Source organism: Physeter macrocephalus, chromosome 20 (assembly GCF_002837175.3).
Source record: "Physeter macrocephalus isolate SW-GA chromosome 20, ASM283717v5, whole genome shotgun sequence".
NCBI classification, from domain to species: Eukaryota; Metazoa; Chordata; class Mammalia; order Artiodactyla; family Physeteridae; genus Physeter; species Physeter macrocephalus.
Window position 1 is genome coordinate 96,575,415 of NC_041233.1, and position 22,359 is coordinate 96,597,773.

The window sequence follows — 22,359 nt, forward strand, 5'->3', positions numbered from 1 at the left end:
AAGGACAGATCATACAGGCAGCTGTCAATCTATAAGGTTGAGACATCACTGAAACATCATTGGAAATGTGATAAAGTCAAAATTGTCCTTTCTGGAAACTGTCAAAGTATTATATTGGGTTGGATGATGATGTAGGTTGTCATTCAAGTGCCTTTTAAGGAGGCTGGATTAAGTAAAATAGGGGCTTTTAGTTTCATGAGTGGGATATACAAATTCCAGGCCAAAGGTTAATTTCTCTCGACTGTGAAGGAATGGTTACTTTTTTCTTTCAACATGTTCTTTTCCACTTGTAATTCAAAGAATTTGATGAGACACCAAAGAAATATAATTGCCCTGGAGACCTGTATTAACTGTCTGGCTCTAGACCTTCAATAATGAATGCTTCCTTCACCCTGATTGAGACTGTCTAAATTTAGATAGGAATGCCAAGGATATTCACTTGGCAAGAAATTTTGGAAGTCTGCTTTTCCTATTCTTGACCTTGAACAGACAAAATATCTCAGTACTTTGTGACAAGATAGTCTTTTGGGGGTATGGGTCACAGCTAGCGGTTTCACCAGCTATATATGGCCATTTGCAAGTAAAGAAGATTATCAATAGGTTGGAGGTATATGAATTAGAAACTACCACCAAAAAATTGAAATCAGGAAGTGTCCAAAGCATAAAATAACTTATTACAATATTGGCAGCACTCTGTATTTTCAGATGTATTGGAAATATATTTGAAATGTGGACTATATCTCCTTCAGCAAGAAAAGTATCTAAATTCAAACCAAGGGAGGAAAACTGGAGAAATATGTTTCTTATATAGTGCCAATACAAAATGAAATAGGACCAAGTTCATCTGACAATCTGAAAAGAAACCATGTCTCTCCAAAAAAAGTTGAAATTCAGCGATCACTACCTGGCTCACTTTTACCTTTAAAGAACCTAAAAGACACTTGTATGTCAAAGTTAGAGGGCAAAATAGATTTAACTAATATTTCATCTGCTGCTTCAGAAGATTTCAGTGGACAACAGGGAAGCTTAAATAACATGAAGGAAAGAAATGTAAATTTTAGTGTTGCTGAAACAAAAAGTGATGATTGTTCTCCTTTGCAATTTCTGACCAAAAACGTGTAGATGGCACATTTTCAAAAGACCAGGAGATAGCTTCTCAGAAATTTCTTAAGAATTCCTCAGATCCTGCAGAGAAATCTTGTCTCTCAGACATAAAACCAGAAACTGATGCTTTTCTGCCTAATGCATCAGTGCTCTCAAAGCCTATTTTCTATTTTGTGAGGACTATCAATGCCAATTTAGAAATGAATGACACCGACTTTGGACCTCAAGATAATGAAATATTAAATTCATCCATTTAAAATTCTACATGCACCAGTTCTCCAGAACCCATACGTATCCAGAACAAAATTCCTGTTCTGCAAATAAAACACAACCTGCAAAAACTGAGTCAAAAGAAAAATATAGGAAGGATACATTGAATTCCAATACTACACCTGTTGAAGCATCTGAGAACATGACCCTTAATGTGAATCAAACAGTAGAATACTCTTTTTCTGAACAATAGAATTCAAAAGTTTTAACTCAGAATGCTGCCACATATTGGAATGAAATTCCACAGTCTGCATGTACCCCAGTATATAATTCTTCTGAGCAGTCATTTGGAACTTCATATCCTTACTCTGCTTGGTGTGTTTATCGTTACAGCAGCAGCAATGGCAGTTCCATTACCCCGACATACCAGGGAATAACATCCTATGAAGTACAGCCACCTCCTTTTGGAATGTTGACTGCAGTTACAAGTACTGTTCAAAATACACATTCTAATCTTTTGAACTCTCAATATTTTGGTTACTTTGCTGGGGAACGACAAGCAAATGACTTTGTGCCAGTGAGTGGACATTTTCAATCTCAAATGCCTGCTTACAATTTTCAGCAGCCAATTTTTTCACAGTATGTTTCCCATCAACCGGTCGCTGCATACCCTTGCTCTCCTGATTTGGGTGTGCTTCCAGAAGTTCCTTGGACTTAACGGTGAGTTTCACAAGTTTAGTACTTCGTAGAGTTTTCACTTTTATCTTTGTACATTTATGTAAGTGGAATTTACAACAAGTGGTGATAGATGGAACATTTTTCTGTGTAGACTTGTAGAATTGTTTAAAATCAGGCAGAGTTGAATTACATTGTCAGTAGAAAACTAGTCAAAGACTGAGAAAAAAAGAATTGGTAATATCACTAAATATGTCCTTCAGTAAAACCCAACTTCAAGGAATAATAGTTAAGTAAATTATAGTTATTGAAATATGATGCAACCATTGAAGGGTTTATAAAAGTTTTTAATGACAATTTTTAAAACTATATTGTATAAATTTACTTACGTAAATAAAGAAATGCATATAGATACAGAAATAAGTACACTAACATTTTAACTTGTCTCCCTGTGAGTGATAAAATTTGGAGTTTGTGAAGAGTGTTCATTATTTTCTAGATTTCCTATTGTGAACATACATTTTTTGATAAATGAAGGAAAAAAATACAGTAAATAGGTGGAAAAAGGAACTTCAATCAGATAATATAGTATCTAATAACAGTATTCTAATATAGTATCTTGGCATAAGTGAATGGAGTTAATTGAAATGTGTTAGTAGAACAACTTGGTAGTTTGCCACGGGGACTTGAAATTTTTTCTCTGAAACACAATTCTGTTTATAGAATATCATGATTAGAATATAATTTTTAATAAAATTGACATGTATATTTACCATAGTTAAAGCAAAATTTTAAAACAATTATTAATAATTCTGCAAAAGCTACATTAGCACCCAAATATTCTACCATCAGAGGTAAAATGTACTGTGTATAAAGTTAATCATCTCTTAATGTCTTAAACAGAGAAATGCAAGGAATTTCTTTAAATTGAAAAGTTGTTTCTCAAGGAAAATCAGTTTTGTAGGTTGTGTGTGTCTGTAAATATATAAGGTGAAAAATACCACATGCAAATTCAGCCAAAAAATATTTTTAAAGCTTTGATTTGGCTTTTTGCCTCAACTTGGTGTTAACTGCAATATACAAGAAGGAAGAAAACCTATTAAAACCAACAGGGTTTTGTATTCATTAAAATATTTAGAGAGTTCAACAAATGTGTCGAATTTTATTTTTTAAAAAGTTCTTTCTCAGTCCTGGGTTATCTTACAAACTAATAGTAGAAAAAATTAATTGAATTAATTAATTCCTTAGTCTGAATTGGACAAGAAGCAGGCTGTTAGTATAGTTCTATTTCTAATTAAGAAACCTTTTGACAGCAGCATCTCTACTTTGGAGTTGCCACTGGTGCCCTATAACCTATGGGATAAAATTCAAATACTTTAGCTTGGAACACAGGGCCCTTGACAGCCCTGCATAGACAGCCGCATTTCCCACCACTTCCACCTCTGTGTTCAAGCCACATTGAACTTCTTACTGTTCTCTCATGTGAGATTGCCTCTTCTACTTCCACAGTATTTTTGTGTGCATTTCTCACATATGAGTATTTTGTGGTGGTGTAATTATCTATGTATCCTTTCCTTCCCTCCCTGCCCCATTAAATGAGTTTAAACGGGACTGGAAATTTTTCAGCTAAATCATAGCCTAAAGAAAAACTGTAAAGGAGGAGAGAAAGCAGGGGCAGGGTATATGACTGCTTTTTCCTTTTTGATTAATATATTGCTGTAGCTGCTGTAATGATAAACACACCAAGCATAGTAGATATGGCAAACCTACAAATTAAAGACATTTTAATTTTTGAAATAAGAAATCTTGAATGAAATTGTTTCATAAAGGTCTCATGGTTTGAGCTTTCTTGTGTTCTTAATAATTAAGCTGTTTGTGATGCTAAGAAAGCTATCTGGAATCAAATCCAGCTTTGATTCTCAAAAATTTTTAATTGTTATTTCTTTGGTTGTATTACAACGAACTATGAAGATGTGAAAATCCCTGTAACCCACTTCCTACTGTTGTGCTCATGATACTTGTATTCAGCACCATAATGGAACTAAAGGAAGGGCTGAAAGAGCCCTGTGTGTGGGCCACATTACATCCTTTATTCCGTTTAATTCTCACAAGATACGTGAGAGAGATGCAGGGATATTATTGCTCTTTTACAGAGGAGGAAACTACTCTTTGGAGAGCCTTAAATGCTGCAATACTGTTAAGTTTCTTGGGATCCCATGGCTAGTAAAGAGCAGGTGTGCAGTTTGAACTCTGATCTCTTTGGCTCTAACTTAACTGGGTTCTTTCCACTATCCTATTACGTACCATCCGTCTGCTTCATTAATTCATCTCAAATCTTTGTGCTTTTTTTTTTTCTTCCAGTTCCATGGTATCAAGAACCCTTTCAGCCAGGACATTGAAGATAGTTCTTTTGTCTACTAAAATAAAAGAGGTTTAACAAGTTTTTCCAAGTATTTTTTACTTACATATTTTTTTATTTTAACATTTAAAAATAAATGTAAATGTGGTAAATTATGAACCTTATAGCCCTTGATAAAATGTTTAGATGCAAAAGTGTATCATATAATGCAATAGGAAATCAATTTCTGGCATCTAAAATACCAAAATGATTTCCATGCAGTTATTTTAGCAACTCTGTACTAGGCTATTTTTCAGTACCTACCTAGCCTTCAGAAACATTAACAATATTGTGAAATTTATTTTTTGAAATGTTGCTGTCACAGCTATTACAGTTATATAAAGATTTTCTTTGGGATTATTCTAATGGAATAAGGAGAGTAAATGTAACATTTAATATGATTAAGGGTAAGCAATAGTAGTAAAATCTTCAAATCAAGATTTTTGTCTGATATTTTTCGATGCATTGTTTATGGTAGTGTTGTGCCATTTGACTTAGATTAAAGTAGGATTTTTTTCTTTACTTAGATTGGTCATTAAACCAATCATTTTTTTTTTTTTTTTTGGGCGGTATGCGGGCCTCTCACTGCTGTGGCCTCTCCTGTTGTGGAGCACAGGCTCCGGACGCGCAGGCTCAGCGGCCATGGCTCACGGGCCCAGCCGCTCCGCGGCATGTGGGATCTTCCCGGACCAGGGTACGAACCCGTGTCCCCTGCATCGGCAGGCGGACTCTCAACCACTGCACCACCAGGGAAGCCCTAAACCAATAATTTTATAATTCCTGACACTTTATGTAATTTACCATTCTGTGTCTAATGTGACAAATTCGTTTAACTTCAATATTTTCTAATTTTTACTTGCAAAATATGTTTTAATAGGGAACTAGGTTTACATATTTTCAGTGTTTGTCCTTGAGTAGAGATTTTTAAAATATTTATATTTGAAGCAGTTTTAGATCATTATATTGAAATTAAAGCACTTTTAACACCTTTTTCCATAAGGGCCCTTTCCACAAGATTATTTCTTTTGTATTTGTATTTTACAATTTAAACGGTTCTTTTAGTGATTTTATAGCAAATAATAGGGAATAATGTCTTTAGCTTATGCCATTAGTTTAGTTGTATTTCAGTAATTTAAATAATGCAGCACAAATACAAGTTTTTTAAATCTGTGATCATAGACTTTTTTTTTTCCTTTTCAACATTCCACGAAAGTAAAAAGTGTCAGTAATAATCATCGTTAAACAACAGGGCTGTAGTGTGTAACCGTGGTCTTCAGCAACCTCTCTGCCCACCAGCAACCATTCCTGGTTTCTGTAAGATCCAAGTCAGAAAGATCCCTCACAACTGGGTAGACTCTCAAGTGCTAGTGGGCCCTAAAATGTGATAAGAGATTTGCATTGGCTACATCTAAACAGGTAGCAAAGCTTCAGTGTTTTCGCAGCCTTTTTGTGTTGGCAAACTTTTTATGTTATCTAGTACAGGCATCCAAAGAGAGTGTGATTCAGCCGCACTTATTATAGAGTAGCTAATTTTTCAATTTAGAAAAACACTAAGATCCCCCAGGATAAACCTCATTAATCACATTAACCAAATAGGATGGAGTCCAGAGTACTTTAGGGTTCTTCTCTAACAAACATATCTTAAAAGGGGAAAGTCAAGCAAAGAACTGCAACTGAACAAAACAGGAATTAGAAAAAATACTACAGAATTAAAGCAATATCAAAATAACATATTTTTTTGTCCAGATAGTTGTTTTATTTGGAAATATTCTGTAAAAATCAGAACTCCTGAACAGGTATTAAAGCAGTAATAGCAACTGTTATTCAAAGAATGACTTTGCATCAGCCATTTGTTTTATGTTTGGTTATGGAAAGATGTTACAAGTTTAGTATTAACAATGTTTCTATTAGGTAAACCGAAAATTAAATATTCTAATTAAGGATGCTTTCTTTAAATAACTTGCAGATTCTGTTGATACTGTCTTTGTGATGTTTCTATTTCCTGAGTTTTATTTTCTTGAAAGATAATGAAAATAAAACCTCGTAAATATTTAGTTACATTTTAAAATCTGCACTTTGAAATGGAACATGGGAAAATGGAGTGTTTCTTCCCCTCAAGTATGTGTCTTGGTTCTAAAAATTTTAAAAAAAAATTAAAATTTGAGTGAACATTATTTTAAAAAATACCTGCTTGTCTGTAAATATTATTGTTTTGGAACTTGAAGAATTATCTGAATAAGCTGAATTCCTTCTAGTCCTTCTAGTTTCAGGGTTTTTTTTTCTCCTTTTGTGTTTCTTGACTTAGCAAATATACAGATATACAAATATACAAATATACAGATATATATACAAATTATCTATATACAATTATCTGTATATACAAATTATCTGTATATACAAATATACAGATAATCTTTTTTTTTTATACGTATACTCATTATAAGAAAAAGAGTCCACAAAGAACTGAATTTGATTAAATAAACTGCTGGGACACTCCATCCACTCCAGCTGCTTCCACCTTCATCTCCTTCCTTCCTTTCCCCTGACTCTGACAAACTTCATTCCTGCCCGGAGTTTCATAGGACACGCCAAAGTCCCTTCCCTCATGCCGTTCTCATTCCAGTCAAGAGAGACAAGTAATAAATATGTAAGTACAGTAGTTTATTTCACATCGTGAGAAGTGACATACACAAAACAAAACAAAGTAATAGAGAATTACTGGATGATCCGTAAGCTGAGATGTTCAGGGGAGCCTCTTTGATGAGGTAGTCAAACGAACTTTCATATTCATATATTTTAGTCACATCAGTCTGCCTTCTGTTAATATGCATAATGTAAAAGTGCCTCTAAAACTTGAGTTCTGAATCTAGCCAAATGTAAGGCTGTACTTCCATTTCCCCAATGAGAAGATTCCTCAAAACAAGTTTTTTGGTAAGCTGAAATATATAAACTTTTAGAGATATAAATGATATGTTTAAATTTCAATTGTATGTTATATAAAAATACTTCAAATTTTTTTTTAACACATAGAACAGTTTCATTCGGTGTCCTCTCATGCATCTTTGACATCATCAGAGCTTTTTGGAGCCCTATGACAGAGTTTTCCAAAGCATATCATCCTCACTTCTAAATTCTTTGAGATGTATGCTTTTTAAACCTGTGAACTTATCTAAAATTACTTTTGGTTGAAGTCATTTCGAGCTAATTTCCTCCCCAAAGATCTTCCTTAAAGTAATGGGCTTAAGTCTTCAAAATAGAGTAAGGCTCCATATTCTTTTCAATGGGAGTAATTTTAGGAGAAAAATTAACTTACATTCAGGTATATGTGGTATTTTAAAGCTATTAAAATTTTTTACAGGCATAGTTTGATTTCAATTCATACAATGTTGATATTGCTTGAGTACTATGATAAACTCCTAATTATCCGTGCAGTTTGAAAAAAAGGATTGTGGAGGAAGAAAATGAAGTTATTCTTAGAAGACAAGCATTCTTTAAACTGGATCTGATGGATACAATTCTAGGAGCAGTGACTGCAAGCAAATTCTTTTTTTTTTTTTGGCTGCATTGGGTCTTCATTGCTGCGCACAGGCTTTCTCTAGTTGCAGCCAGTGAGGGCTACTCTTTGTTGCAGCATGGGCTTCTCATTGCGGTTGCTTCTCTTGTCCCGGAGCACAGTCTCTAGGCTCACGGGCTCAGTAGTTGTGGCTCGCGGGCTTAGTTGCTCCACGGCATGTGGGATCCTCCAGGACCAGGGCTCGAACCCATGTTCCCTGCATTGGCAGGCAGATTCTTAACCACTGCGCCACCAGGGAAGCCCCAGGTAACTGCAAATTCTTAGTTAGCAGTGCTAATGAAGAGAAACTGAGAAGGTAAGTGGTCATTCATAAGTAATGCCATGTGGGAATAAGATTTAAAAGAACTCATTAGATAGAGATTAAGAGGAACATTTTGTGAGGATATAAATTTTACTCATTTCTTGGGGTGAAAGATCTGCTGTCTGTTTTTACTGTTACCATCTTGTTTCTGAATCTTTTAACCGTTAAAAGAATCCCTCTGGTATTTGTAAGAAGTCTCCTTTGAAATATCCTGTGGAACCCTTAAATCTCAAAATACACTGCATTCTTATTTGTTGTCACAGGAAACTCCATTTATCTTAGAATTTGTAATTCCTTTCACATTTTTAAAGTCTGTTTTCCTTTGTTAGGTAAGAATAGAGCTATGACAGATTTTTTTTTTTTTTTTTGGGTCGCACCATGAAGCTAATGGGATTTTAGTTCCCTGACTAGGGATCAAACCCAGGCCCTTGGCAGTGAGAGTGTAGAGTCCTAACCACTGGACCACCAGGGGATTCCTTCATTTCTTTTTTTTAAATGTGAGAATCTATGTTTTGAGAAATCTGGTCTAGTTAATTGAGCATGGTTAATTAAAGATTGTATTCACTCAGCAATTACTGAACATATGATTTGATTTTTTTTTTTTTTTTTTTTTTTTTTTGCAGTAAACAGGCCTCTCACTGCTGCGGCCTCTCCCGTTGCGGAGCGCAGGCTCCGGACGCGCAGGCTCAGCAGCCATGGCTCACGGGCCCAGCCGCTGCGAGGTAGGTGGGATCTTCCCAGACTGGGGCACGAACCCGTGTCCCCTGCATCGGCAGGCGGACTCTCAACCACTGCGCCACCAGGGAAGCCCTCAACTAATCTTTATATCAACCCCATAAAGGAAAATGTTAATTCCTTATTTTATGAATGCATTCATTCAGAAGGCCCTTCAAGATATTTTGCACCTCAGGTCATCTTTGTGAACATCAGTTAATATTTCCAGTATTGTTGGTTTGAAAAGAATATAAGATCTGTCTTAATCTCTCTCCTTTGACATGTTATTTGCTTTTTAAATTCCAGCCATCAACTTGTGAACCTGATCCATAATCCCTTCTTTTAAATTTTGAATATAGAATGTGCAAAGAGCAATACAGTAATTTGAGATTTTTCACATTTGATTAAGAAACAATTTCTCTATGTGCATACAAATAATTCTAGTCCCTTGGCTAAGATTATTTTAGTTATATTGAGAAGTGAATGTATTTTTCGTATTGGGAGTTACGCTAAATCAAGTAACTAATGGCTCCTAATCCACTGATTCTCAACCAGGGTGTTTTACAACTGCATCTGAATATTAATGAAAAGGACAATTTTCTCAAAATTGACTGTGCTCCCACTTTCTTCAAATGCTATCCTGAAGGTTATCCTCCAGTAACCTTTGGTGAAAGGCAGGCTCTCTACCTTCCATTCCTCCTTCCTCATTTTCAGAACTGTCTCAAGACCATTCATTTCTGTGACAGTTTCTTAGAGATACACCCAACCCTCTTAACCTTTCTTACAGGTCAACCATAAAAAAATGTTTCAAATATGCCATCTATTGAAAACTGCACGCATAGAACCTGCTGAGTCAGCTAGGTTACTTTTGTGGTCTTCCACCAGTTTTTCAGGGCAAAATATTAGGTCAGACTAAAAACTAATTTTCTTACCCTGCTTTCTGGGTTCTTGACCCAGGAACCTGCAATAATGAAAAAATTTTTCCTATAACCATCTACTGGTATCCATCAAATGACAAAGTAAAAATAATCTGTTAATGAATGATATTTCATCATCAGTGTTTCTTTTGGATACAAGTCAGAGTCAGAAAAATCCAAAGAAAGATTTGAGGGTGAGAATGACAATAGTTTGTTTACTTTCATAAAGTCAAAAGTGAAAATCCATTCCATTCAATGTAGATACGGTACCAAGCTACAAACAACCGCTGTTTACGGAGCACATTCTGTTGTTGCTGGGCTTAGCTGTATGATTGGACGTTTGGAATTGAAAAATCAATGAGACATTTCTCGCTTGGAAGGTCTGTGTAGAGTGAGAGGCATGCAAGAAACCAACCGTGAAAATAAAGTGACATGTGATAGACGCTAGTGCTTGGTGTACACGTCTTAAGAGGATTACCATATAATTAATCATATAATTAATCCTACTGGATTTAGGAACACGTTTTATGAGTAAGACAACCCTAAGGTGAGTCTGGAAAATCTGTTTGAGTTATACATGCTGGAAAAGTGAGAATAAGGTCTTTAGATGGAGGAAACACATACGAGAATATAACATAAAGTATTCTACTGATATGGCATTTGTGGGTGTAGGTATCATGGGGAAGTGAGAGGGACATGCATCACACCCCCCTCCCATGGGATGATTTAAGTTGATAAAGAGACATGACAGACTTCACATTCTTGAGCATCTGTCAGTGTAGGGCAGTGACTTGGCATCATCCTTTGGCCCAACCCTGGGTTTGCCACAGGAGTGAAAGGAAGTACAGGCTCATCCCACAGAACGTATCCCTGGTTAAGGTATTCCTGGCAGGGCTCCCTTTTTATGTTTTATTTTTAATTGTAGTGAAACGAAATTGACCATCTTTTTTTTTTTACATCTTTATTGGAGTATGGTTGCTTTATAATGTGTTAGTTTCTGCTGTACAACAAAGTGAATCAGCTGTATGTATACATATATCCCCATATCCCCTCCCTCTTGAGCCTCAAAATTTACCATCTTAACCATTTTTAACAGTGCAGTTAGTAGTGTTAAGTAGATTCACATTGTTGTGCCACCAGTCTCCAGAACTTGTATTTTACATTTTGCAAAACAAACTGTAAACCCATTAAACAACAATGCCTCCTTCCCCCTCTCCCCCAGTCCCTGGGAACCACCATTGTACTTTGTGTCTCTATGATTTTGACTACTCTAGACTCCTCATAAATGCAGTCGTACAGTATTCATCTTTTTGTGACTCAGTTATTTCATAATGGCCTCAAGCCCCATCCATGTTGTAGTGTGTGTCAGAATTTCCTTCCTTTTTAAGGCTGAAAAATACTCCGTTGTATGTAGAGACCACATTTTTATCCATTCATTCCTGATGGACATTTGAGTTGCTTCCACCTTTTGGCTATTGTGAATAATGCTGTTGTGAATATTGGTGCACAAATATCTTTTCAAGACCCTGCTTTGATATATTTCTTGATATATTTTCAGCCAGTTTAATATTGGAAAAATATTTATGTCCCCCAAGCTTGATGTAACATTATAGCAAAATGATGTATAGGAAAAGTCTTGGTCGAAATACATAGAATATTACAATCACAGACTTTTTTTTTTTTTTTTTTTTTTTTTGGCCACACAGCATGCGGGATCTTAGTTCTCTGACCAGGGATTGAACCCTGCGCCCCCTGCAGTGGAAGTGCAGAGTCTTAACCACTGGACTGCCAGGGAAGCCCTCACATTTTTAAAAGTGCTCCGAGTGTCAAAAACAGGATAGGTGTCTTGATATCACAGTTAATACTCAATGTGAACCTTTCTGAACTATTGTATGTTTGTCCGAAAGGCTTTTTCACCACATTTAAGGTTTCATGTGTAGCCCTTGGTTTGCATGGTGTGTTATGAGTCCCATACCAGATGAGAGAACACGTTGAAGAAAATTGTGGAGAAAGAAGCAAAGCAAGTAAGACAGTGATTATGATAGACAAGAAGATGCTACTATAATCAAAGTTAATGTTTTTTAAAACCATATTGTTTGGTGAACAGAACGCTATATTTTAAGCATTTTAGATTCAAACCTGATAGCTTGTTATTTGTACAAATACTAAATACAGTAATCATCACCATTTAGTGAAAGAAGTTAGAAACAATGAAATGTACAGAACTATATGAATATATTTATATGCATATTAAGTACATAATACTATATATTTTACATGGATAATTTAAGTATATATACCAAAAACATTAGAGGATACGTTTCAAGGAAGAGAAATGAAACTGTGTATCCGGGATGAGAGGGGAAAACGAGTTTTTGCACAGACATGTTCACAATGTGCCATACAATAAAAGGATTAATTATACTTTTGCATCTGAGACCCGAAAGAAAGTGGAGAGTTAATTTCCATAGCAAACTATGAAAGGATATAAATTATATCCATGCATTTAAAAAAATTATCATGTAACTATGGCAACTTAAAATTTATCTTTTAACGTGTTAAGATGACAATAAGCTAAATATAGTTGTAACCAAGACTGTAAATGTCATAAGTTCAGCTGTCAAAAGATGTGTTAAAAACTGTTTAATAGTTTTTTAAATTACAAAAGACATTTTAAAACTTAAATAGTGTGTTGCACTGTTCTACACTGTGCTTGTAATTCAGTTAAATTCTGACACTACATGGAGTTAGCACAGAGCCCACAAGAGAAGTGCAAAGGCCTACACAAGACTGTCCCCACTTGAGGCTCCAGCTGCAAGCCTCAGGTGTAGCCTAACTAGGCTATAAATTTGGGGGTTCCCACAACCCTTTCAGGTTCAGTAATTTACTTGAACAACTCACAGGATTCACTGAGACATTGTACTTAGAATTACAGTTTTACTATAAAAGATACAGGTCAGGAGCAACCAAACTGAGAAATATTCTTTAGGAGTGGAGAAATATGCAGAGGTTCTACGCCCTCTCCTGTGGGATCCAGGCATCTCACCCCACCACCACATCAATGTGTTTACCAACTTGGAAGCTCCTCAGAGCTGGGGTGACCAGAGTTTTTACTGGAGTTTTGTTAGGAGCATGTGTAATTAAATCCTTGATGACATGAATGAGTTCCATCTCCAGCCCTATCCCCTCCCCTGAGGTCAGGCTGGCCCAGAGTTGGCTGACCAGTCACAGGGTTGGTCTTTCTGGTGATCAGCCCCGATCCTGAGTCACCTGCCTCATCAGTATAACAAAGATACTCCTCTCACTCTGAAATGCCAAGGGTTTTGGAAACTCTGTGCCAGAAAGCAGGGTCAAAGACCAGATATATTCTTTATTATTATCACTGTTGCTTATAAAAGATAAAAGTGGAAAGATAAATCTTACACTCTAATATTGGACAAAGATTTACCAATTGCCCTGTAGAAAAGAAGACTGGTGATAATACTGATAAGCAGGGACTTCCCTGGTGGCACGGTGGTTAGGAATCCGCCTGCCAGTGCAGGGGACACAGGTTCATTCCCTGGTCCTGGAAGATCCCACATGCCGCGAAGCAACTAAGCCCATGCACCACAGCTACTGAGCCTGCGCTCTAGAGCCTGCAAGCCACAACTACTGAAATGGCAATTACTGTTTAAATGGGTACCAAGTTTCTGTTTGGGATGATGAAGAAGTCCTGGAAATAGTAGCGGTGAGGGTTACTCAACATTGTTAATGTTCCTAGTGCTATTGAATCATATGCTTAAAAATGGTTAAAATGTAAATATTTTACCACAACATAAAAGTTGCCCAAACAAATTGTATTGCAAGGGAATTTTAGTATAAAATTTACAGTAAATTCTCTATGTCATTTATGTATGTCTATAAAATAATAAGATATCCATGTAATCTTGGGGCAGAGGTGACTTTTTAAACAGCCTTAAGCAAAGTTATTGACAGGATGGGTGGCAGAGTATTACAGAAGTTGGAGACCATTGGCTCTGACTACCTGGCTTCATTTCCCAGCTCCAAATGAATGAACTTGGGCCAGTCACTTATTTTCTCTACCTCGGTATTGAAACTCTAATAATAGCACCTACTTCATAGGGTTGTGGTGAAGCGAAAAATTGAGGCAATATTCTGAGTACTTACAATACTGCCTGACAATAAATACTCTTGTTAGGGAAAAAAAAATTTAACTTCTGTATGGAAAGACTCTTACAGACAAATATAAAATCCATGTAACACACTGTAAAATATTTGAAACGTGTATCAAGCAACCTGTAAATAATAAGGGTGTGAAAAAGCTAGTAAAATGGTGAACACAATTCACATACACAGTATAAACGTCAAAAAAGAAAAATTTCTCAATCTAATTGTTAAAAAAAGTCATATGAGGGACTTCCCTGGTGGTCCAGTGGTAAAGAATCCACCTTCCAATGCAGGGGATGCAGGTTCGCTCCCTTGTCGGGGAACTAAGATCCCACATGCCGCGGAGCAACTAAGCCCGTGTGCCACAGCTGCTGAGCCTGCGCTCTAGAGCCCGCGAGCCACAACTACTGAGCCCGTGAACCTAGAGCCTGTGCTCCACAACAAGAGAAGCCACCGCAATGAGAAGCCCGTGCACAGCAATAAAGAGTAGCCCCTGCTTGCCACAACTAGAGAAAGCCTGCGCGCAGCAACGAAGACCCAACGCAGCCAAAGATAAACAAAAACAGGTCTTTCAGGGCTTCCCTGGTGGCTCAGTGGTTAAGGATCCGCCTGCCAATGCAGGGGACGCGGGTTCGAGCCCTGGTCCGGGAAGATCCCACATGCTGTGGAGCAACTAAGCCTGCACCACAACTACTGAAGCCTGCGCGCCCTAGGTAGGGCCCACATGCTGCAACTACTGAGCCCGTGTGCTGCAGCTACTGAAGCCTGCTCACCTAGAGCCTGTGCTCCAAAACAAGAGAAGCCATCGCGGTGAGAAGCCCGTGCACCACAACGAAGAGTAGCCCCCGCTCACTGCAACTAGAGAAAGCCCACACACAGCAACGAAGACCCAACGCAGCCAAAAATTAAAAAGAAAAAAACAGGTCTTTCAGTTCCAATTTTATAAATGTCTAAGGGAACTTCTGCTCCAAAAGAACCAGACCCAGGACAGGACACATTTTTCTGAGGCTTCAATGGTCTTGCAAAAGTAGGATAGGTCTCCATAGATTTCCAAAAAAATAAACTAGTGTGAATTTAGTCCAGAATGAGAAAACCTGGGGTTAGAGTGGAAAGAATCTGGGGCTTGAGCCATCTGAAGGTTTGAGAAGAACTGGATGCTAAGGAGAAAACAGCTGGAAACTGAGGCCACGAGGCCAAGAGCCAAGACCTGAGGTGAACCAGCAGGGAACCTGACTGAACAGGATGGCAGCCAGATGAGTGAGCTGGCTGAGGCTGGATTCCTAAAGACATGCTGCTGTAGGGACTCTGCACCTTGAAACAGCAGTGAGGTGGGGGAACTGACACTCTCATTCTGAGCCACAACTCTTGCCAGAGTGGCACTGGGGTAAGGCTACCAGAGATATAGAAGCAAGCTTTCTAGAGGAAAGCCTCCCAAGGAAGGCAAACGGTACTTCCACCAGAGCTGTTATGAGTAAGCCACTATGAGTAAGGTCAGCAGAAGCAAGAGAAACATCTTTAGTCACTTAAGAACTGGCAGTGTTGGCATTGTCAGACACGCAACATAGAATAGCTAGGTATTGGGTGAACGAAAGGGGTGAAGTGGGTCAAAAGGTACAAACTTCCAGTTATAAAATAATTAAATCCTGGGGATGTAATATATAGCATAGTGACTATAGTTACTTACACTATACTGCATATTTGAAAGTTGCCGAGAGTAGTTCTTAAAAGTTCTCGTTACAAGAAAAAAATTCTGTAGATTCATGTGGTGACAGGTGTTAACTAGACTTGTAATCAAGCAGGACCCTATGGGGCCTTCCTGGGACAGACCCCTCCCCCTTGTCCTCTGCTTTACCTCCTCTCTGAAGTACCTAGATAGCAGTATCTGATGCACATTTCCCAAGTTGTTTTACAGATGCTAAAACCCCACCACATGGAAGAAGTTAACTACTTGATGACCATGAGAACATAGCCCCAAACCTATTGGAGTCTGAGTATTGATTGATAATGTTAACCCCTGTGACACCACCCTGTTACCTCACCATCAACCAATCAGAGTACTGTGCACGAGCTGATCACATACCCTGCAACACCCCTCCCTCACCTGGCCTTTAAAAAATGCCTCCCTGGTGAATTCCCTGGTGGTCCAGTGGTTAGGACTCTGTGCTTCCACTGCAAGGGGCATGGGTTCGATCCCTGGTCAGGAACTAAGATCCTGCATGGCAAAAAAAAAAAAAAAAAAAAAGGCTCCCTGAAACCAATCAGAGGGTTTACATGTTCTGAGCACTAGCTGCCTGGACTCCTTGCTTGGCCCTGCAGTAAACACTGCACACACCTTCCTTCAGCACAACCTGGTGTCGGTAGGTTGGCTTTATAGCATGTGGGTGAGAGGACCCAAATTTGGTTGGGTAACAGACTTGTAGTGATCATTCCACAATATATACAAGTATCAAATCATGTTGTACACCTGAAACAATATAATCTTCTATGCTAATTATACCTTAATTAAAAAATAAATAGCCAGGTATAAAATGTGTAAAGGTAAAGAACTCCACTGTGCTAGGGAATTTGAACCAAGCCTCCTGAGGGCAACCACAAAAAAGGACAAAATATTGAACATCACATCTGCACTGATTCCTTTATCTTCAGATAATTCCATCTCGGAATTCCCTGGAGGTCCAGTGGTTAGGAGTCCTTGCTCTCACTGCCGGGGCCCGGGTTCAGTCTCTGGTCCGGAACTAAAATCCCACAAGCTGCTCAGTGTGGCCAAAAGAAAAAAAAAAATTCTTTTTTGATACTTTTGAAAAGGTTTTTTTAGAACCATGTTTCTTGAGCAGTAGGGTGAGAACACCTATTATGATCTTTTTATTAACAGTGATTTGTAGTTTTTAAATTCAAAGAAAGCATTTCCAAATTGACTTTGTCTTTTTAAATCTCATCATTATTGATTGAGGTTCTGATGCAGAGTTCCATGTATTAATTTCTTTTTTTTTCTTTTTTTTTTTAGATAAATAGGCTTTTTTTAAAAAATAAATTTATTTATTTATTTATGGCTGCATTGGGTCTTCGTTGCTGTGCGCGGGCTTTCTCTAGTTGTGGCGAGCAGGGGCTACTCTTCGTTGTGGTGCATGGACTTCTCATTGCGGTGGCTTCTCTTTTTGGGGAGCAAGGGCTATTGGCGCGTGGACTTCAGTAGTTGTGGCACGTGGGCTCAGTAGTTGTGGCTCGCGGGCTCTAGAGTACAGGCTCAGTAGTTGTGGCACACGGTCTTAGTTGCTCCGCGGCATGTGAGAACTTCCCGAACTAGGGCTTGAACCCGTGTCCCCTGCGTTGGCAGGCAGATTCTTAACCACTGCGCCACCAGGGAAGTCCCTCAATGTTTACATATTTTAAAATAACCCAGACAATTGTGTAGGAACAAAATCTAAAATGTAATTTTAAGGCAAAGGGTTTGCTGGAATTAATGATTTAAGAATTCTGTGACCAGAAGGGAAGAGGTAAACAAAACAAAAACACTTCTGGTTGTTTCTTTGAAAACAAAGAAATTTAGATCTGGTCTGCAAACCTAAGGTTAAATGCAGCGTTGCATGACAGGCGATTAGCAAGGATTGGAGATGTTCCACAGGAGAAAACACACCACATATACATACACAACAGAAGCAAAGAGTGAAGAAAGAAAGATTTTAAGAATTATGGTTTTGATTTAAGATGGCTTCATAACCAAAATACTGAAAACTGATATTATAATCACCAAGAAACCTCCAGCTTTCCCTACTCCCGTCCAGACTGCAGAGGTCACATAACACAAATGACAAGAGTGGAAGTCAGACAGACTTGGGCATTAATCCTTAGTCCACCAGTTACTATCTGTGTGACGCGAATGCATTTTTAAACCTCTATGTTTCTGTTTCCTCATCTGTAAAATGGAGGGTAACAACAGCCCCTGGGTCATAGGATTATTGAAGTACTAAATACATTCGAAACACTTAGCAGATAAGAAGCACTCAAAAGAGCATTCTTATTTGCTCTACAGCATAACCTGACTAAACATTTCAGAAGCCCTATTCTCACAAACTCACCTCTCTACTCCCAGCTCTAAGAGCGTTCTTGCACGTTAATCCCAAACACATTTGCTTCTATGTCAAGGACCTCCCTCCCTAAACGCTATTTGTAGTTCCCATTTCTCCTCAAGGTTTACTTTCTCTTCTCAGTCCATCCTCCGTAGGAACTCCAGAAATGCCATTCTTCCTCTCATTCTCATTCTGAGCTTTCCAGGTTTAGCTGAGACGCAGCCTCCTTTCAACATTTACAGACTAACGTCCTCAGAGACTGCAAACAGACTGCAAATCTGTTGTAATCATGCAGGTACCCCTTCTGTTCAGTACTGTTTCACCATCTTTTCATGTCCTGTCCTTCAGTTGGTTTGCTGCTATGTACAATTCACTTGAAAACAGGAGCTCTTCCAACCTTGTTTCCCACCATATGACTTATTTCTGTTGCTAGGAGTATTTATAGCTTTCCAAACTGACCACGGTCTTTCACACATTTGTCCTCTGCCACCCTCCAAAAAAAAAGTATCTTTCCTCTTCTCCAAGCAGCTTCAAGGTTTTGCCAGGGGAGAAGGTTCAAAATTCAGTTCGAATGCCACCTTTCTAAAGCTTTTGGTAGCTGTTGCCTAGGAAGGATTAGGCAACGAACACGGCTCCCATACTGTACTATTGGATAAGCACTTGTAGAATTTCATCATCACAACTTAAAAGATAGGCCACCCTTTTAAAAAATGAGGAATCTGAGGCTGGGGGCGATCCGGTGATTGTCCAAGGACACGGCTAGGCGGCTGGCAATGCCAAGAGGGAGCCCTTGCCTTCTGATACAGGATGTTGCTTGCCACTTGGGTTCAGGCAACATCCTGATAGAGGAAGTATGCTTGGTTAGCACCTGCACTCCAGGGGATCTGGCAGTTAGCAGTTGCTCGATAAATGTTCGTTGAATGAACAAATCATCAGAATTCAGTAAACACTGCATAAACGCGGTGAAGAATGCTGGAGTTGGAAGAGACACATAGATACCACAGAGCAATCGTCTTGTCTTTCTGATGCTGAAAGGGAGGATTCGAGATGTCAGTGCTGCACAGCTAGCTAATGACAGAGCTAAGACCGGAAAGAATTTACTTATTTACTTATTTATTTATTTATTTAATAGCTACGGAATGCCTGCTATAGGAGAGTGCTAGACTCTCGGGTCTATGGGGTCGAGGAGAGACACAAGTTTACCAATTCCCTCAGAGCGCTAAAAAAAAAAAAAAAAAAATGAGAGAGAGAGAGAAAAGAGAAAGCACTGCAGGAGAGTAAGGTGGGGACAGAATTCCCAGAGAAAAGGATGTGAAGGAAGAACCTGGAGCGCTTGGTCCGGACCCGAAATGGAAAACGATGATACGAAGTGGAACAGCGAGAAAGCGGCGCGACCCTCGGGCCCTTGGCCCGTTTCTCCGCCGAGCCATACGGGGGCGCTGCACCCCTCCCCGCGTCCCGGGCCCCGGCGGCGCCGCCCGCTCGCCTTTTCCCGGCGGAAATGCCCGGGCGATGACGGACACCCGGAGGGAGGGGAGAGAAAGAGCTAGAGACAAGGGGCAAGGGAACCGGGAGCGGCCGGTGGGCGGGAGGCGGCGGCGGCAGGTGCCCATCGTCCGGCGGGAGCTGCGCGGAAGCCCCGCACCTCCCCGCGCCCTTCACCGACTCCTGGGGCGCGCGGCCCGACGGGCCAGGGCGTGCAGGGGTCTCCCGGAGGCCTTGCGCTAGGAGCCGCCCGCGGGGCTTGGGCGGGGCGCGGGGTCGTGCTCCCCGGCTCCTTCCTCTCCCGCTGGGAGCTGGCGGCGGCGGCGGCGCCGGGCGAGGGGAGCGGCGCCCGGGGCTGGGGCGCGCGGGGACGGGGAGGGGGGCGGGAGGCAGCGGGGGAGGGGCTCGGGCCACCATGGACGACAAGGCGTTCACCAAGGAGCTGGACCAGTGGGTCGAGCAGCTGAACGAGTGTAAACAACTGAACGAGAACCAGGTGCGGACGCTGTGCGAAAAGGTAAGAGAGAAAAGGGGCGAGATGCAGCCGGGGACCCCGTTCCTCCTCCTCCTCCCGCTCCTCTCTCTGCCCTCCCCCTCTCTCTGCCCTCCCCCTCTCTCTGCCCTCCCCCCCTTCCACTCCCCTCCCCTCCCCCCCTTCCACTCCCCTCCCCTCCCGGGATGCTCTCCCTGTTCCCGGCGCGCCGGTCCGGGGACCCGCAGGGCAGCGTCTCCGGCTTGGGCATCCTTCCCCGGGTGGGGTCGGGCCCTTCCAGGACCCCCGGGGACCCAGCCCACGGTCCGGACCGGACGCTCCCGGTCCTGGCCTGTGGGGTCCGGGGTAGGTGGGCGGGGGCATTGTGGCACCCGGAATCCACGCCCTGAGTGTGATTGGGGTCGCCGACGCTCTTGTGGGGGGATTGCTGACACCCCAGCATTTTCCGTGCGGACTAGCAATCCTGGCGCTTTAGCTGACCGGCAGATGAATCTCGTGCGGTCTCGAAATTGAAAATGCACCGAAAACGAACCTGGGTGTTGTGACTATCAACGCGTTCGGTAATACACCCAGGCTTTTTCTCAGGTGACTCGGGCCCATCAAAAATCATTAAATTGGTATGTGTCAAGCATTTGTTTGTAGAGAGGTGGGTGTGATGACAGACTGTGATTTTTAAAATAGAAGTTGACTAGTTGAGACAGATGGTGACTGGTCTTCACGTTGAGAGGCTCTTTGGAAGCAAAAAATTGTTGATTTTCAGAAACAAGACGGCAAGTCTTAAGTTTGGCAACAGTGCTTGCCTGAAATGTTTAATGGGGTATGTGTTTTTCGTGCAGGCTAGCAACTTTTCAGAAAGTTATTTGTATTATATGTAAGGTTTTTTTCATTTCCAGAAAGTGATAAAATATGCAGGTGGTTTACTGTTTACAGTTGCTCTTGATAGTGTGATCTGAGACAACTTTCTGAATTCTGTGTGCATTGTTTTCTTAACCGCTGTAATTATTTCGGACTTAACATCTTACTTGTCTCATTCATCTTTTATGTAGTTTGGACTAAATTTTTATGTAAGAAGGTCCCATGTGAAGGAGTAACGAAGTTATTTATTCTTTAATGTTTTGGGGTTTTGGGGGGTTTTTTTTAAAGCCAAAATCCGTGAGACTTTCTTCATGATTGTGTTTGGAAGTCAGGATGCCTCAGAAAAGCACTAAAGAAAGAAAGATTTTGTCATTATTATTTATAGGGTACCCTTAAAATTAATCATCTTAGGAATTGAGGAGTAATAACTAATATTAAGTAGTTAGAATAGTGTTTTTTAACTAAGTGTAATGTTGCTTAGGGTCTTTATGTATTAAATAACTTTTTTTGAAGTATAGTTAATTTACATTGTGTTAGTTTCAAGTATAGAGCAAAGTGTTTCAGTTTTTTTTGAATTTTTGAATTTTATTTTATTTTCTTATACAGCAGGTTCTTATTAGTCATCCATTTTATACATATTACTGTATACATATTAATCCCAATTGCCCAATTCATCACACCACCACCCCCCACCCCGCCCCAACTGCTTTGCGTCCGTGGTGTCCATATGTTTGTTCTCTACATCTGTGTCTCAGTTCCTGCCCTGCAAACCGGTTCATCTGTACCATTTTTCTAGGTTCCACATGTATGCGTTAATATACGATATTTGTTTTTCTGACTTACTTCACTTTGTATGACAGTCTCTAGATGCATCCACGTCTCTACAGATGACCCAGTTTCGTTCCTTTTTATGGCTGAGTAATATTCCATTGTATATATGTACCACATCTTCTTTATCCATTCGTCTGTCGATGGGCATTTAGGTTGCTTCCATGACCTGGCTATTGTAAATAGTGCTGCAGTGAACATTGGGGTGCATGTGTCTTTTTGAATTATGGTTTTCTCTGGGTATATGCCCAGTAGTGGGGTTGCTGTGTCATATGGTAATTCTTTTTTTGTTTGTTTGTTTTGTTTTGTTTTGTTTTAACATCTTTATTGGAGTATAACTGTTTTACAATAGTGTGTTAGTTTCTCCTTTACAACAAAGTGAATCAGTTATACATATACATATGTTCCCATATCTCTTCCCTCTTGCGTCACCCTGCCTCCCACCCTCCCTATCCCACTCCTCTAGGTGGTCACAAAGCACAGAGGTGATCTCCCTGTGCTATGCGGCAGCTTCCCACTAGCTGTCTAATTTACATTTGGTAGTGTGTATATGTCCCTGCCACTCTCTCAC

At 39.9% G+C, this 22,359-nt stretch overlaps 2 protein-coding genes across 2 annotated transcripts in view; both read left to right on the forward strand.

Annotated features, from left to right (window-relative positions):
- TEX15 (testis expressed 15, meiosis and synapsis associated) overlaps nt 1-2,032 on the forward strand; it is a 52,290-nt gene extending 50,258 nt beyond the window's left edge. Inside the window, 4 exon segments of the mRNA XM_024131378.1 lie at nt 4-23; nt 812-1,087; nt 1,090-1,419; nt 1,422-2,032. Of these exon segments, the coding sequence (XP_023987146.1) occupies nt 4-23; nt 812-1,087; nt 1,090-1,419; nt 1,422-2,032 (1,237 nt within the window).
- A 17,955-nt stretch (nt 2,033-19,987) lies between these two features.
- PPP2CB (protein phosphatase 2 catalytic subunit beta) overlaps nt 19,988-22,359 on the forward strand; it is a 31,839-nt gene continuing 29,467 nt past the window's right edge. Inside the window, exon 1 of the mRNA XM_024131408.3 lies at nt 19,988-20,129. Within this exon, the coding sequence (XP_023987176.1) occupies nt 20,028-20,129 (102 nt within the window). The 5' untranslated portion in view covers nt 19,988-20,027. The remainder of the gene's footprint in view (nt 20,130-22,359) is intronic.